Source organism: Haliotis rubra, unplaced genomic scaffold, assembly GCF_003918875.1.
Source record: "Haliotis rubra isolate DU_JTF1 unplaced genomic scaffold, ASM391887v1 Scf114, whole genome shotgun sequence".
Taxonomy (NCBI): domain Eukaryota; kingdom Metazoa; phylum Mollusca; class Gastropoda; order Lepetellida; family Haliotidae; genus Haliotis; species Haliotis rubra.
Window position 1 is genome coordinate 1,354,991 of NW_025765048.1, and position 15,926 is coordinate 1,370,916.

The 15,926-nt window shown below is 47.1% G+C and overlaps 1 protein-coding gene across 1 annotated transcript; it reads left to right on the top strand.

The window, feature by feature from the left end:
• Positions 1–1,132: 1,132 nt before the first annotated feature.
• LOC124253249 lies at positions 1,133–15,712 on the top strand. Its single transcript, XM_046686993.1, has 8 exons — positions 1,133–1,264; positions 5,896–5,919; positions 6,116–6,220; positions 6,927–7,027; positions 7,445–7,550; positions 13,069–13,239; positions 13,987–14,147; positions 15,277–15,712. Exons 1-8 carry the CDS (start codon positions 1,201–1,203, stop codon positions 15,370–15,372), a joined length of 828 nt encoding a protein of 275 aa, XP_046542949.1. The 5' UTR covers positions 1,133–1,200; the 3' UTR covers positions 15,373–15,712.
• The last annotated feature ends 214 nt before the right edge of the window (positions 15,713–15,926 follow it).

A 15,926-nucleotide genomic window follows, 5' to 3' on the forward strand; every position in this document is an offset into this window, starting at 1 on the left:
TAACAGCTCTGTGTCTACTTAAAACAAACATATTGGTACGACCAATTTCGCCTAATATTGCCTTATTCCATGCGAATTTCCCAACACACAAGAAACGTTTGAAATAGGTTGTTTGCACCTTTTCAATACAGTAATGGTATTTAAGGCCCCATATTTCCGATGCATACAACAAAATAGGTGCAAATTTACCATCGAAGATATTACATGCTGTCGAAAAAGACAAGAACTTGTTGTTATGGAACAGTCTGTATACAGGGAAAACAGCTTAAGAAGCCTGCAATGCAAGAGTACGACACGCTGTTGACCAACTCAGCCTGGATGAGAACTATATTCCTGCTATATGATGGTGGTCTGAAAATGATAAATTCTGGACCAGACAATCCAGTGACTTACAGCATGATCACCAGTCCAATCACATGGAATACGATGACAGGAAGATATCGGGAAAGAAATATATCGGTGTGTGGTAACCCGGATCTTCACGTGGAGTGTTAAATGTCAGCATCTACAAGATCACCTAACGACGTTGGTTGCTTGGTTTGTTGTTTAACGCCGCACTCAGCAATATTCCAGCTATATGGCGGTGGTCTGTAAATAATCGAGACCAGACAATCCAGTGATCAACTGCATACGCATCGATCTACGCAGTTGGGGTACGATGACATGTGTCAACCAAGTCAGCGGGCCTGACCACCCGATCCCGTTAGTCGCCTCTTACGACAAGAATGGGTTACTGAAGACCCGGTCTAACCCGGACCTTCACGGGTACACCCTAACAACGGAATGACGCGTTCCTCATCATGTGGAATAAAAATAGATGTCACAACGTCGTAGATGGATAAATCATCAGTTCAGATTCAGTGCCATAGTATCAATGTAGTTTCATTAAATCATTAAACACCAGCTCCCTGCCCAAAACACACCCAACCAACCAACCGCACACACACGTACGCAAAACACACCCAACCAACCAACCGCACACACACGTACGCAAAACACACCCAGCCGTCCACACACACTCGCAGAACACACGCACTCAGGCAAGTACTATCGCACTCGCATCCTCACTCCAGTTGTTTCGTGACACCTCGGGTCGACTCGGGTTCCAGCTGAAAGTGTACGTTCCCGTTGGTATTACCTGGGCTGCGGCTCCAGCTTCTAGTCAGTCCACGGCGGTCATCTGAGTTGGAAGGTTCGACAATGTTCCGCTTGTTGCTGATCGTCTCACTTCTGGCTGTGTCCCAGGCGTTTTTCTTCAGTAGATGTAAGTCGACCTTCATATAATCATACATGGCCTGTTGTAATGTGTACATAACTGAGTGCGAAGAACTGGCACGTAAAACTCTTTCTTTGACGAAGTCGAAGTCTGTCTGTTTTGTTTTTCAGTCGGGTCCAGCATTTATTATCAAATATCAGTTCTTTGGTCCAATATCGACGCTGTGGTCTTATATCGACTCTTTGGTCTAATATCGGCCCTTTGGTTTAATGTCATATTTCAATATGTCATGGGGCGGTGAGGTAGCCTGGTGGTTAAGGGCGTTTGCTCGTCTCTCCGAAGACCCTGGTTCGATTCCCCACATGGTTACAATGTGTGAAGCCCATTTCTGGTGTCCCCACCGTGATTTTGCTGGAATATTGCTAAAAGCGGCGTAAGACTGAACTCACTCACTCACTCCACATTGTCACGAAATGGCAATTAGTCAATCTTGTGCCTTCTAGTCAAGGGAATTGTATGTATATAACGCCAAAATACTCGCTCGTTTTCAGATTGTCATGCTATACGGAGCATGAGCTGTCTCAGGTGATGTGTTTCTTCCTGACTAATACATAGCATTTACAATATTTGTGTTTGTCATATTTAATTTCTGCGGGGATTTGCGAAAGTGGATGTGTGACACTTGGTCTTGTTAACACTGTCGAAACATAACATCGTCATCAGATTTAGGAAACGTGACGTACAGCTGGAATACAGCTGCATGCGGCGTCAAAGAACACAGACTCGTGATATAGTCACAATTGTACAATCGACACTGGGTTTAGTCATCTTTATTTCCATATTGCTTGTGTCTTAGTGCAAACCATTTCACAAAAAAAATTTGTATCCCCTCTTTTCATAACCACCACCCTACCAATCCACCAATCCACCCCCACCCCCACCCCCCCCCCCCCACCACCATCACCAACCCCACAAGCAGGAGCCTTAATGCTATCAGTATATGTCAATTAACAGTGACCTTGCACCGCATGGCGTGAGGTCCCCCATCTATAAGGTGTCCCCCATCTATAAGGTGTCCCCCATCTATAAGGTGTCCTCCATCTATAAGGTGTCCTCCCATAAGAACTACATCCCATAAGAACTACAGCTTAAAACAACACATGTGATGGTCTAGTGCACAGATTAACTACAAGCTGTCACCTGCGTCTGCTTAATGGATTTGCCCAACACAAAACAAATAAAACATGTATAACATTTTAGCTGCGGCAGTTCATGTTGGTTTTGATAGTAAATAGTTTGCCTTCACAAAATGTAAATTTGCAGTCTTCAGTTATGATTTAACTAGTTCCATATCAAGGTATTTGACATTTTGTTAAACTGACTGATAAACCTTTTTCATAGTATCACTTTTATACAAAATTGGAAGATTTGCTTTTTTAATGGGCATAATTGTACAGTTATTAGGATTGTAGGTACAAACAAATGGAAGAATGTCCATCTCTGTATTTGTTTCTTTTGTTTTCATAAGTGTCTCTCTTGGGACTTTTACTGCTTTATGATCAGCATTTTCAACTACATAAGAAGATATGTCTTATATATCTATTACATATTACCTATTGTCACTAACTGTAACGTCATACACATGATGACGACATAGCTACTACCGTTTTGCGTCGCCTATGACGAGCTGATGGACTGTGCTCATTACATGCCATGGGGGTGCCTCTACTCAGATCGGGGACTGCTCTACTAATCCCTAGTTAATCCCTGTAGTTAATTTGGGATTTGGTTCAAATGGGATGTAGTTCTTATGAGAGTAACATCTGACTGGAATGATCAGTCGGAGACGGCGTAAAGGAGAGACGAGACCAGATCATCGACAGAAGCGGATTGATTGTGCATCTAGTCGGATCATCAACGACTTCGTCGACGATGAAGAATCGCCGTCCGACTTCTGGATGGGTGTAAATGACATAGCGGTCCTCCTCACCGGGAACATTGGCCACTCGTTCCCGGTTTGCGTTCGGTCACGCGATTACCATCAACTTGTACCATTTCGACCTGTCGTCAACCAACCACAATAAAAACTGCTTCTCTTGTCATCAGTTCCACAGACTTGTGTCTTCCGTCCGTCTGTCAGCCATCCTGACGACTTTGCGAGGGCGAAACCAACGCGCTTGGACACCTGCAATATGCAAAAAGCGGCGTAAAATCATTTTCTTTATCACTGAAATATCCTGTTCGAACTTAGGCATGTGAGTGTTGATACATTTGATATGCACGTGCAATACCTCCATGTACTTGTTTCTTAGTTTCAGTTATAAACATGGCATTCCTCTTGAATACCGGCACCGTCTCGAACTCCGCTAACACCAACAGTACTGCATGTGTTAGCTGGCGTTAATGACAGCGTCTACTCGTATACTGGCCGACTGACATTCCTTCCTGGATCCCCCATCAGTGTTAGAAGGGGTGGAGCCTGGTTGACTGTCCCCAACATGGGGGTGTTCCACATCATATCAATCACTAGTTAATCTGGTCGAACCACTAGTACTTCCTATCCGCCGTAGAATCTGGAATTTGACTATCTACGGCGTTAGAAATCAAGAAACAACTGCATAAACGAAACATACGTGACAGAATGACAGGACGTAGGCTTGTGGAGTTACCCTTGAGGTGAATGTTACTCCCAGATTGTCTGATAGCACGAGTTTCGCGCGCGGTTGCTGTATTTCTCGGCACGTTAACCCGATAGGCCGACATATGAAGTTGACATAATTACCAGAATACTGCAGCTCAAAGGGGTGTGGCCCCAGCAGTCCCTCTCCCTGTCTACAACCCCCCCCTCCCCCCAACAGTTCTCTCCCCGTCTCCCATCCCCGCAGTCCCTCTCACCGTCTCTCATCCTTCCAGTGCCTCTTCCCCGCAGTCCCACTCCCGTCTCCCATCCCCCAGTCCCTCTCCTCATCTCCCATCCCCACAGTCCCACTCCCCGTCTCCCACCCCCAGTCCCTCTCCCCGTCTCCCACCCCAGTCCCTCTCCCCGTCTCCCATCCCCACAGTCCCTCTCCCCATATCCCATCCCCAAAGTCCCTCTCCTCATCTCCCATCCCCACAGTCCCACTCCCCATCTCTGCAGTCCTTCTCCCCGTCTCCCATCCCCGCAGTTCCCGCTCTCCCATCCCTTCAATCTCCCATCCCCGCAGTTCCCGCTCTCCCTATCCCCGCAGGCTACTTCTATCCCTGCAGTCCCCGCTCTCCCTATCCCCGCAGGCTACTTCTATCCCTGCAGTCCCCGCTCTCCCTATCCCCGCAGGCTTCTCCCATCCCCGCAGTTCCCGCTCTCCCTATCCCCGCAGGCTTCTTCCATCCCCGCAGTCCCCGCTCTCCCTATCCCCACGGGCTTCTTCCATCCCCGCAGTTCCCGCTCTCCCTATCCCTTCAGGCTTCTCCCACACCCCGCAGTTCCTGCTCTCCCTGGTCCCCACAGGCTCCCATCCCTGCAGTCCCCTGCTCTCCCTATCCCCACAGGCTTCTTCCATCCATCCCAGCAGTCCCGCTCTCCCTATCCCCACAGGCTTCTTCCATCCCCTGGTCCCGCTCTCCCTATCCCCACAGGCTTCTTCCCATCCCCGCAGTCCCGCAGTTCTTCCCCCCCTGCAGTCCCCATCCCCTACAGGCTTCTTCCATCCCCGCAGTTCCCGCTCTCCCTATCCCACAGGCTTCTTCCATCCCCGCAGTCCCTGCTCTCCCTATCCCCGCAGGCTTCTTCCATCCCCGCAGTCCCTGCTCTCCCTATCCCCACAGGCTTCCCATCCCAGTCCCCGCTCTCCCTATCCCCGCAGGCTTCTTCCATCCCAGCAGTCCCCTGCTCTCCCTATCCCCACAGGCTTCTTCCATCCCCGCAGTCCCCGCTCTCCCTATCCCCGCAGGCTTCTTCCATCCCCTGCAGTTCCCTGCTTCTCCCCTATCCCCTGCAGGCTTCTTCCCCATCCCCGCAGTCCCTGCTCTCCCTATCCCCACGGGCTTCTCCCATCCCGCAGTTCCCGCTCTCCTATCCCTTCAGGCTTCTCCCACACCCCGCAGTTCCCGCTCTCCCTATCCCCGCAGGCTTCTTCCATCCCCGCAGTCCCCGCTCTCCCTATCCCCACGGGCTTCTTCCATCCCCGCAGGCTCCCGCTTCCCGACAGGCTCTTCCATCCCCGCAGTCCCTGCTCTCCCTATCCCCACTTCTCCCATCCCCGCAGTCCCCTCCTCCCTATCCCATCCCCGCAGGCTTCTTCCCTATCCCCGCAGTCCCCTCTCCCTATCCCCTGCAGGCTTCTTCCATCCCCGCAGTCCCCGCTCTCCCTATCCCCACAGGCTTCTTCCATCCCCGCAGTCCCCGCTCTCCCTATCCCCGCAGGCTTCTTCCATCCCCGCAGTCCCCGCTCTCCCTATCCCCGCAGGCTTCTTCCATCCCTGCAGTCCCCGCTCTCCCTATCCCCGCAGGCTTCTTCCATCCCCGCAGTCCCCGCTCTCCCTATCCCCACAGGCTTCTCTCATCCCCACAGTCCCCGCTCTCCCTATCCCCGCAGGCTTCTTCCATCCCCGCATTCCCCTTTCCTTATCCCCGCTTGCCTACCCGTGACTATACCGACATGTACTATGACACTTATCTTAGTGCCTTTCTGTTTCAGCCCCCGACTGGAACAAGCTGCAAGGTAAACTGATTTCACTAAATCCTGTACATTCTGCTGCGGGAGGTTGTGCGGCCCGTTCGGTCATAATTCAGAATAAAGTCTCATATATACTCAGATTTCATGATTTGTCAGCAGGAATTGTCTAGTTATATGTATGTATTTTGCAATTGTTTTATATTTCATGTGGTTATAATCAAACTTTTTATCACTATTTCAGTGACTTTCGGAATCAACATATTCAGTTCGGGGACATTCTCACATGTCCCGAGAACAGAGCTGGCCGCCAGGACCAAGGGGTACACCCAGCTGTCCGGGTGCGGAGGTGAGTGCGTGCGTCTGTAAGTTTGATTGTTTATTTGTTGTTTAACGCCACACTCAGCAATATTCCAGCTACATGGCGGTGGTCTGTAAATGATCGAGTCTGGACCAGACAATCCAGTGATCAACAGCATGAGCATCGATCTGCGTAATAAGGGTACGATGACATGTGTCAACCGAGTTAGCGAGCCTGACCGCCCAATCCCGTTAGTCGTCTCTTACGGGTGTCTGTGAATATGTGTGTTTGTGAGTATATTTGTCCGTCAGTATGTGTGTTTGTGAGTATATTTGTCCGTCAGTATGTGTGTTTGTGAGTATATTTGTCCGTCAGTATGTGTGTTTGTGAGTATGTCTCTGTCAGTATGTGTGTTTGTGAGTATATTTGTCCGTCAGTATGTGTGTTTGTGAGTATATTTGTCCGTCAGTATGTGTGTATGTGAGTATATTTGTCCGTCAGTATGTGTGTATGTGAGTATATTCGTCCGTCAGTATGTGTGTATGTGAGTATATTTGTCCGTCAGTATGTGTGTATATGAGCGTGTGTGCCTGTGAGCATATCTGTGTGAGGATGTGTGTAATCTAAGGTGTTTCACACTTAATTTGTTTTTGTGGTGTCATATTTATTTCGATCAATACACATTTACGAAATTTATCTGTTGTGCCGCAGTATCTCATGTTTATATTTCCGTTTGTAACTAATGTGTTTTCAGCAATTCCTATGTTTGCTGGCAAGCGTTATGCTAAAAATGGCGACTTCGCAGTCATCCTCATCTTCGACGTGAACGGCTTCATCGCAGGGATTCAAACAGGGGTAAGATCAATATATGAAGCAGGTCATTATCGTTAGACATGTTGCGATGTTGAATTTCAAAATGTCATACAGCTTTCTATTGATTTGACTTCCCCAGTTACAATAACTGTACTGCATGGCCAATTGTGGTGTAACGTCTGGATGTGTTGGACCCGTGAAGATCCGGGTTAGAATTGATTTTCAAAAACCCATGCTTGTCGAAAAAGGCGACTAACGGGATCGGGTGGTCAGGCTCGCTGGCTTGGTTGACACGTATCCCAATTTTGTAGATTGTGTAGATTGATGCGCATGCTGTTGATCACTGGATTGACAGGTCCAGACTCGATAATTTACAGACCGCCGCCATATAGCTAGAATATTGCTGAGTGCGGCGTAACACTAAACTCACTCATTCACTCTGGATGTATTGTGTTTCAGTTCCCCATCAATCAACCGAATGGGTACCCCCATAACCCCCTGCAGAACCACCCCTTCGTGGAGCACGACAATCACCAGTTCATCACCGCTTACTTCATGGACCCCAGTACGTACATGTGTTATCTGCTGAGTAGGATATACTATGCTTGAAGAAAATCAGATTAAGCTAATCACCAGAGTAATTGAATGCTGTTGTCCACCGGTGTCTGTAGTATTGCAGTTACGTCACGTCACGGTCTGTCAAGGCTTGGCAGGGTAAACATGACACACAGTAACACAGCTGACTATTCCATCCCAAGATAGTCGGGTATGTTCTGGGCATGGGGTCGCCCTCTCATTCTGGATCTCTACAAAATAGTACATTGATCTTGTCTCGAATAATCTACAACTATTCGATAACCGATTGAAATGATCTCCCCATGAACATCCCGGGATTAGATTAGGTGGGCAGCTGCTAAGGATCATCTCCCCATGAACATTCCTGTATTAGATTAGGTGGGCAGCTGCTAAGGATCATCTCCCCATGAACATTCCTGTCTTAGATTAGGTGGGCAGCAGCTAAGGATCATCTCCCCATGAACATTCCGGGCTTAGATTAAGTGGGCAGCAGCTAAGGATCATCTCCCCATGTACATTCCTGTCTTAGATTAGGTGGGCAGCAGCTAAGGATCATCTCCCCATGAACATTCCGGGCTTAGATTAGGTGGGCAGCAGCTAAGGATCATCTCCCCATGTACATTCCTGTCTTAGATTAGGTGGGCAGCAGCTAAGGATCATCTCCCCATGAACATTCCGGCTTAGATTAGGTGGGCAGCAGCTAAGGATCATCTCCCCATGAACATTCCGGCTTAGATTAGGTCGGCAGCAGCTAAGGATCATCTCCCCATGAACATTCCTGTCTTAGATTAGGTGGGCAGCAGCTAAGGATCATCTCCCCATGTACATTCCTGTCTTAGATTAGGTGGGCAGCAGCTAAGGATCATCTCCCCATGAACATTCCGGCTTAGATTAGGTGGGCAGCAGCTAAGGATCATCTCCCCATGAACATTCCTGTCTTAGATTAGGTGGGCAGCAGCTAAGGATCATCTCCCCATAAAACATTCTCCGTCTTAGATTAGGTGGGCAGCAGCTAAGGATCATCTCCCCATGAACATTCCGGGCTTAGATTAGGTGGGCAGCAGCTAAGGATCATCTCCCCATGAACATTCCGGCTTAGATAAGGTGGGCAGCAGCTAAGGATCATCTCCCCATGAACATTCCTGTATTAGATTAGGTGGGCAGCAGCTAAGGATCATCTCCCCATGTACATTCCGGGCTTAGATTAGGTGGGCAGCAGCTAAGGATCATCTCCCCATGAACATTCCTGTATTAGATTAGGTCGGCAGCAGCTAAGGATCATCTCCCCATGAACATTCCTGTATTAGATTAGGTGGGCAGCAGCTAAGGATCATCTCCCCATGAACATTCCTGTCTTAGATTAGGTGGGCAGCAGCTAAGGATCATCTCCCCATGAACATTCCTGTCTTAGATTAGGTGGGCAGCAGCTAAGGATCATCTCCCCATGTACATTCCGGGCTTAGATTAGGTGGGCAGCTGCTAAGGATCATCTCCCCATGTACATTCCAGTATTAGATTAGGTGGGCAGCAGCTAAGGATCATCTCCCCATGAACATTCCTGTATTAGATTAGGTGGGCAGCAGCTAAGGATCATCTCCCCATGTACATTCCTGTCTTAGATTAGGTGGGCAGCAGCTAAGGATCATCTCCCCATGAACATTCCGGCTTAGATTAGGTCGGCAGCAGCTAAGGATCATCTCCCCATGAACATTCCTGTCTTAGATTAGGTGGGCAGCAGCTAAGGATCATCTCCCCATGTACATTCCTGTCTTAGATTAGGTGGGCAGCAGCTAAGGATCATCTCCCCATGAACATTCCGGCTTAGATTAGGTGGGCAGCAGCTAAGGATCATCTCCCCATGAACATTCCTGTCTTAGATTAGGTGGGCAGCAGCTAAGGATCATCTCCCCATAAAACATTCTCCCGTCTTAGATTAGGTGGGCAGCAGCTAAGGATCATCTCCCCATGAACATTCCGGGCTTAGATTAGGTGGGCAGCAGCTAAGGATCATCTCCCCATGAACATTCCGGCTTAGATAAGGTGGGCAGCAGCTAAGGATCATCTCCCCATGAACATTCCTGTATTAGATTAGGTGGACAGCAGCTAAGGATCATCTCCCCATGTACATTCCGGGCTTAGATTAGGTGGGCAGCAGCTAAGGATCATCTCCCCATGAACATTCCTGTATTAGATTAGGTCGGCAGCAGCTAAGGATCATCTCCCCATGTACATTCCGGGCTTAGATTAGGTGGGCAGCAGCTAAGGATCATCTCCCCATGAACATTCCTGTATTAGATTAGGTCGGCAGCAGCTAAGGATCATCTCCCCATGAACATTCCTGTATTAGATTAGGTGGGCAGCAGCTAAGGATCATCTCCCCATGAACATTCCTGTCTTAGATTAGGTGGGCAGCAGCTAAGGATCATCTCCCCATGAACATTCCTGTCTTAGATTAGGTGGGCAGCAGCTAAGGATCATCTCCCCATGAACATTCCTGTATTAGATTAGGTGGGCAGCAGCTAAGGATCATCTCCCATGAACATTCCTGTCTTAGATTAGGTGGGCAGCAGCTAAGGATCATCTCCCCATGAACATTCCTGTCTTAGATTAGGTGGGCAGCAGCTAAGGATCATCTCCCCATGTACATTCCTGGCTTAGATTAGGTGGGCAGCTGCTAAGGATCATCTCCCCATGTACATTCCAGTATTAGATTAGGTGGGCAGCAGCTAAGGATCATCTCCCCATGAACATTCCTGTATTAGATTAGGTGGGCAGCAGCTAAGGATCATCTCCCCATGTACATTCCTGTCTTAGATTAGGTGGGCAGCAGCTAAGGATCATCTCCCCATGTACATTCCTGTCTTAGATTAGGTGGGCAGCAGCTAAGGATCATCTCCCCATGTACATTCCAGTATTAGATTAGGTGGGCAGCAGCTAAGGATCATCTCCCCATGAACATTCTCCCGTCTTAGATTAGGTGGGCAGCAGCTAAGGATCATCTCCCCATGAACATTCCTGTATTAGATTAGGTGGGCAGCTGCTAAGGATCATCTCCCCATGAACATTCCTGTATTAGATTAGGTGGGCAGCTGCTAAGGATCATCTCCCCATGAACATTCCTGTATTAGATTAGGTGGGCAGCAGCTAAGGATCATCTCCCCATGTACATTCCAGTATTAGATTAGGTGGGCAGCAGCTAAGGATCATCTCCCCATGAACATTCTCCCGTCTTAGATTAGGTGGGCAGCAGCTAAGGATCATCTCCCCATGAACATTCCTGTATTAGATTAGGTGGGCAGCTGCTAAGGATCATCTCCCCATGAACATTCCTGTATTAGATTAGGTGGGCAGCAGCTAAGGATCATCTCCCCATGAACATTCCTGTATTAGATTAGGTGGGCAGCTGCTAAGGATCATCTCCCCATGAACATTCCTGTATTAGATTAGGTGGGCAGCAGCTAAGGATCATCTCCCCATGAACATTCCTGTCTTAGATTAGGTGGGCAGCAGCTAAGGATCATCTCCCCATGAACATTCCTGTCTTAGATTAGGTGGGCAGCAGCTAAGGATCATCTCCCCATAAAACATTCTCCCGTCTTAGATTAGGTGGGCAGCAGCTAAGGATCATCTCCCCATAAAACATTCTCCCGTCTTAGATTAGGTGGGCAGCAGCTAAGGATCATCTCCCCATGAACATTCCGGGCTTAGATTAGGTGGGCAGCTGCTAAGGATCATCTCCCCATGAACATTCCGGGCTTAGATTAAGTGGGCAGCAGCTAAGGATCATCTCCCCATGAACATTCCTGTCTTAGATTAGGTGGGCAGCAGCTAAGGATCATCTCCCCATGTACATTCCGGTATTAGATTAGGTGGGCAGCAGCTAAGGATCATCTCCCCATGTACATTCCGGCTTAGATTAGGTGGGCAGCAGCTAAGGATCATCTCCCCATAAACATTCTCCCGTCTTAGATTAGGTGGGCAGCAGCTAAGGATCATCTCCCCATGAACATTCCTGTCTTAGATTAGGTGGACAGCAGCTAAGGATCATCTCCCCATAAAACATTCTCCCGTCTTAGATTAGGTGGGCAGCAGCTAAGGATCATCTCCCCATGAACATTCCTGTCTTAGATTAGGTGGACAGCAGCTAAGGATCATCTCCCCATAAAACATTCTCCCGTCTTAGATTAGGTGGGCAGCAGCTAAGGATCATCTCCCCATGAACATTCCTGTCTTAGATTAGGTGGGCAGCAGCTAAGGATCATCTCCCCATGAATATTCCGGCTTAGATTAGGTGGGCAACAGCTAAGGATCATCTCCCCATGAATATTCCGGCTTAGATTAGGTGGACAGCAGCTAAGGATCATCTCCCCATGAACATTCCGGCTTAGATTAGGTGGACAGCAGCTAAGGATCATCTCCCCATGAACATTCCTGTCTTAGACTAGGTGGGCAGCAGCTAAGGATCATCTCCCCATGAACATTCCTGTCTTAGATTAGGTGGACAGCAGCTAAGGATCATCTCCCCATGAACATTCCTGTCTTAGATTAGGTGGACATCAGCTAAGGATCATCTCCCCATGAACATTCCTGTCTTAGACTAGGTGGGCAGCAGCTAAGGATCATCTCCCCATGAACATTCCTGTCTTAGATTAGGTGGACAGCAGCTAAGGATCATCTCCCCATGAACATTCCTGTCTTAGATTAGGTGGACATCAGCTAAGGATCATCTCCCCATGAACATTCCTGTCTTAGACTAGGTGGGCAGCAGCTAAGGATCATCTCCCCATGAACATTCCTGTCTTAGATTAGGTGGACAGCAGCTAAGGATCATCTCCCCATGAACATTCCTGTCTTAGATTAGGTGGACATCAGCTAAGGATCATCTCCCCATGAACATTCCTGTCTTAGATTAGGTGGGCAGCAGCTAAGGATCATCTCCCCATGAACATTCCTGTATTAGATTAGGTGGGCAGCAGCTAAGGATCATCTCCCCATGAACATTCCGGGCTTAGAATAGGTGGGCGGCAAATGAGGCTGATCTCTCCTTGAATGCCTGCCTTGGGTCCCAGCACCACTAGTGTAAGGCTCCCACAACCCACTCCCACCCCTGCATCTGATAATGAGAGGTCAAGAGATTCCCGACGTTACAGGAACAAAGCACATCTGCACTGACAGCGACACCCATTTGCGCTCATTGATGTTCTTCATACAAAACCCAGACTGCATGGGTCGAAACTGAAATGTCAAACAGTCAAATACTGCTTTTGATTGTTTGATCTAGTTCAGATATTTCATGCAAAAGGTCAAGGTCACAGTAAGGGTGACTATGAAGCGCTGAGAGGCTTTACAATCTGCAACTTAATCTCAAATCATGTACATCTGTAAATTTATATGTTTTTCGGTCATTTGGGTCACACAAAATGCTTGTACTCACTCTCTATCACAGGCATAGTCACTGAACAAATGCCATTTAATCACTCTCACTCACTCACTCATCATGTTTTCAGACAGGATATGCAGCACGGGACGGACCTCGAGCCAGTATTCCGAGGAGGGGACGGGTACACGGCTGCTGGTCCAGAACGGCACCATCCCCGGGGAGTACATCACTATACCAATGACCGAGTCAGAACTTCTCAGAACACCTTGGACAAGGGGACGCTGCTTCCCATGGATGGGTAAGCAGTCTTGAAGATACCATCACACTACTGTTAAGCCTCGCTAAGGAGGAATGCGTTCGCCTAGTGGTTACAGCGTTTGCCTGTCACATCGAATCTCTTGGTACCATTCCCTACATCTGTACAATGTCTGGTTTCCATGATTTCTGGTGCTCCTGGAATGATGGCAAATCGGCATTAAACAATAGTCAACCTCGTCAACAGTCACTACACTAACCATATATACGCCACTGGGCAAAAGAAAGTCTACGCTTAAAAAATGGATTTGACAACAAAAATATAACAAACAACAAAACGTTGCTGAGTTGTAAGCTGTCTCTGATTCCTTACAATTTTTTTCTAAACACAACGAGAACGCCTGTGTGAAACAATTGATAATCACAAGAATATTTCTTCGTGTGTTGTTTCATAGTCGTCATAACAATGAGTGTATACTATGATTGTCTGGTTATATTAACATTCTGTGAAGTAATGTGAGCGCGGAGCGTAACTCGAAGGACAGATGACTCGAAGTTTCGTGATCATCTCAGAGGCCTCAAGTCTCTGTAGTTAACGGGCCTTGTCAAACGTGAATGTTTTCATTTTCTTCTATTTTATACGATTTGGTATTGCTCCAAAACACATTATTCTATAAGCGATATACCGTAGAAACAACCCCGTAGTCACATTGGTGATAATTGCACATACATTGAGTATCGTTATCGTAACTTGAATGGATACCAAGACGTCTAATTTGTGTTTCTTCAGGAGTTCACTACTGGTATGACATTTCGTTGAACATGGACTGTGACCGCTTCTTCCCAGTGTTTCTCATGTACAATGGTGGCAAGCTCAACTCTTTTGGCTGGGCGTTTAACGCCAATCTGTCGTCGCGTCGTTTTGAACATCCTCCTGAATCACAGTTTGGGGTAAGTTCACACTAGGAGTCAGCTAGACTCTTATACTCCTTCCCCCCGTCGGTCCAGCGGCTCAAACGGACAATAAGGGGATGCAAATCTCCTTGTTCAGCACTCACGTCAGCACCCACGTCGCCTTAAAACTATAAAACCAACCAACCAACCACTGTTGGCCTAAAGTTTGGCAATAGTCAGGATTCTGGTCTTCAGGTTCATAGCAATTAAATCTGTAGAAATAAAGTTCGTAGCGGATTCAAAGGAAACAGCATCAGTAATATCACAAGCTATCTGGAGAGTGTGAGATACATGCTATTTGGGTAAGACGAAGCTACAAACAATCGGAAAGATGTTCCTAGCGCCACGAATGTTCCTTGTTTCAACCTAGACAGACCAACGGTAGCTAGGAAAAGTACGTTAACGCTACTATCGATTTTGTTGGAATTGTTATTTCTCCGACACACTGTAGAATGCTTGCCTCACGAGCACCCGAGGGCATCAGTACAAATATATATAATAGCATGAGAATTGTCTGCATCACATTGTGGGACATGCAATCCATTCCATTCATACATGTGACAATCACCAATTCCGCTATTTCTGCTGTTATATATAAATTAATCAAAACAAATGAATGCATCAAAGAGGGTTCGGGTGATCCTGGTACAGTCATGCTGGTAAGGCTCATCAACAGCTCAGGGCCTTTGGGGACCGTTCATAAGTTATGTCTATGGGTGGGTGGTGATGATTTTTGTGGAGAAGCATGTACAATGTGAATGACACACACACACCCTCCCCCATCCCCCCCAACATGAATGTACAAAGTAAGTGACCACCCTGCATGTCATGTACAAAATCAAATACCACCCTCCCCCATATTTTAAGCATAATTGTTAAATATATTTATGTACAAAATTGATGCCCCCCTACTCATCCAGAACACACACACCCCATTTAAAATCAAGAGATTGGGTAGTACCTATAACACTTGGGAGCCGGGCAGCTTGGTACTAGGGATGGACTCTTCACATTTCTCATGCGAGGCATATTTACCATGATTATCATGAATCTTGTCAATCACCAGAATCTTGTGGGATAGAAAATACATGATTTCATTTCATTTGTTTTATTATTATTATTTCAGCGTTTCCTGAACCCTGTTCCACGCTGTCTGTCCGGACTCGGCCGGATGTCCACACTCCACATCTATATGTCCAACCCTCTACGTAACTTCTGCTAAGCCGAGTCAGTATGGATAGCAAGTTCGGCAGTACTCGTCCCTTTCCGAGATTTAACGTGGACTCTCGAGTTTGTGTCACACTGGTGTTTTCTGGTTTGCTGGTTGTTGCGTTTTGGATCCTCGAGTGGTGAAAACTGTTTTTTCTTGTTTTGTTTTTTAACAGTTGTTTTACGCTGAAACTGTAAATGGATCTTATCGCTTTACATTTGTTGAGTGATGAGTGAGTGAGTAAGTGAGTAAGTGAGTGAGTATGGTACTACTCCAGCAATATTCCAGCAATATCACGGCGGATGTATTTTTCTAAACTTGTTAAAGTTATTAAATACAATTACGCATGTTACTGGAGTTGTTGTCTGTTTCTTAACTTAGTGAACATCGATCGTTCTACTAACACGTGCAGATTTCTAGAGATGAACTGGACTACAATATGAACGATAATGTCAAGACATTATTTATGTACTTATGTACTTCACCTGAAACGTGAGTGGGTGTTTTACGTCCTTTTGAATTTTTTAAGCAACAACACAAGATTCAGCCATGGTTTGCATGTAGTG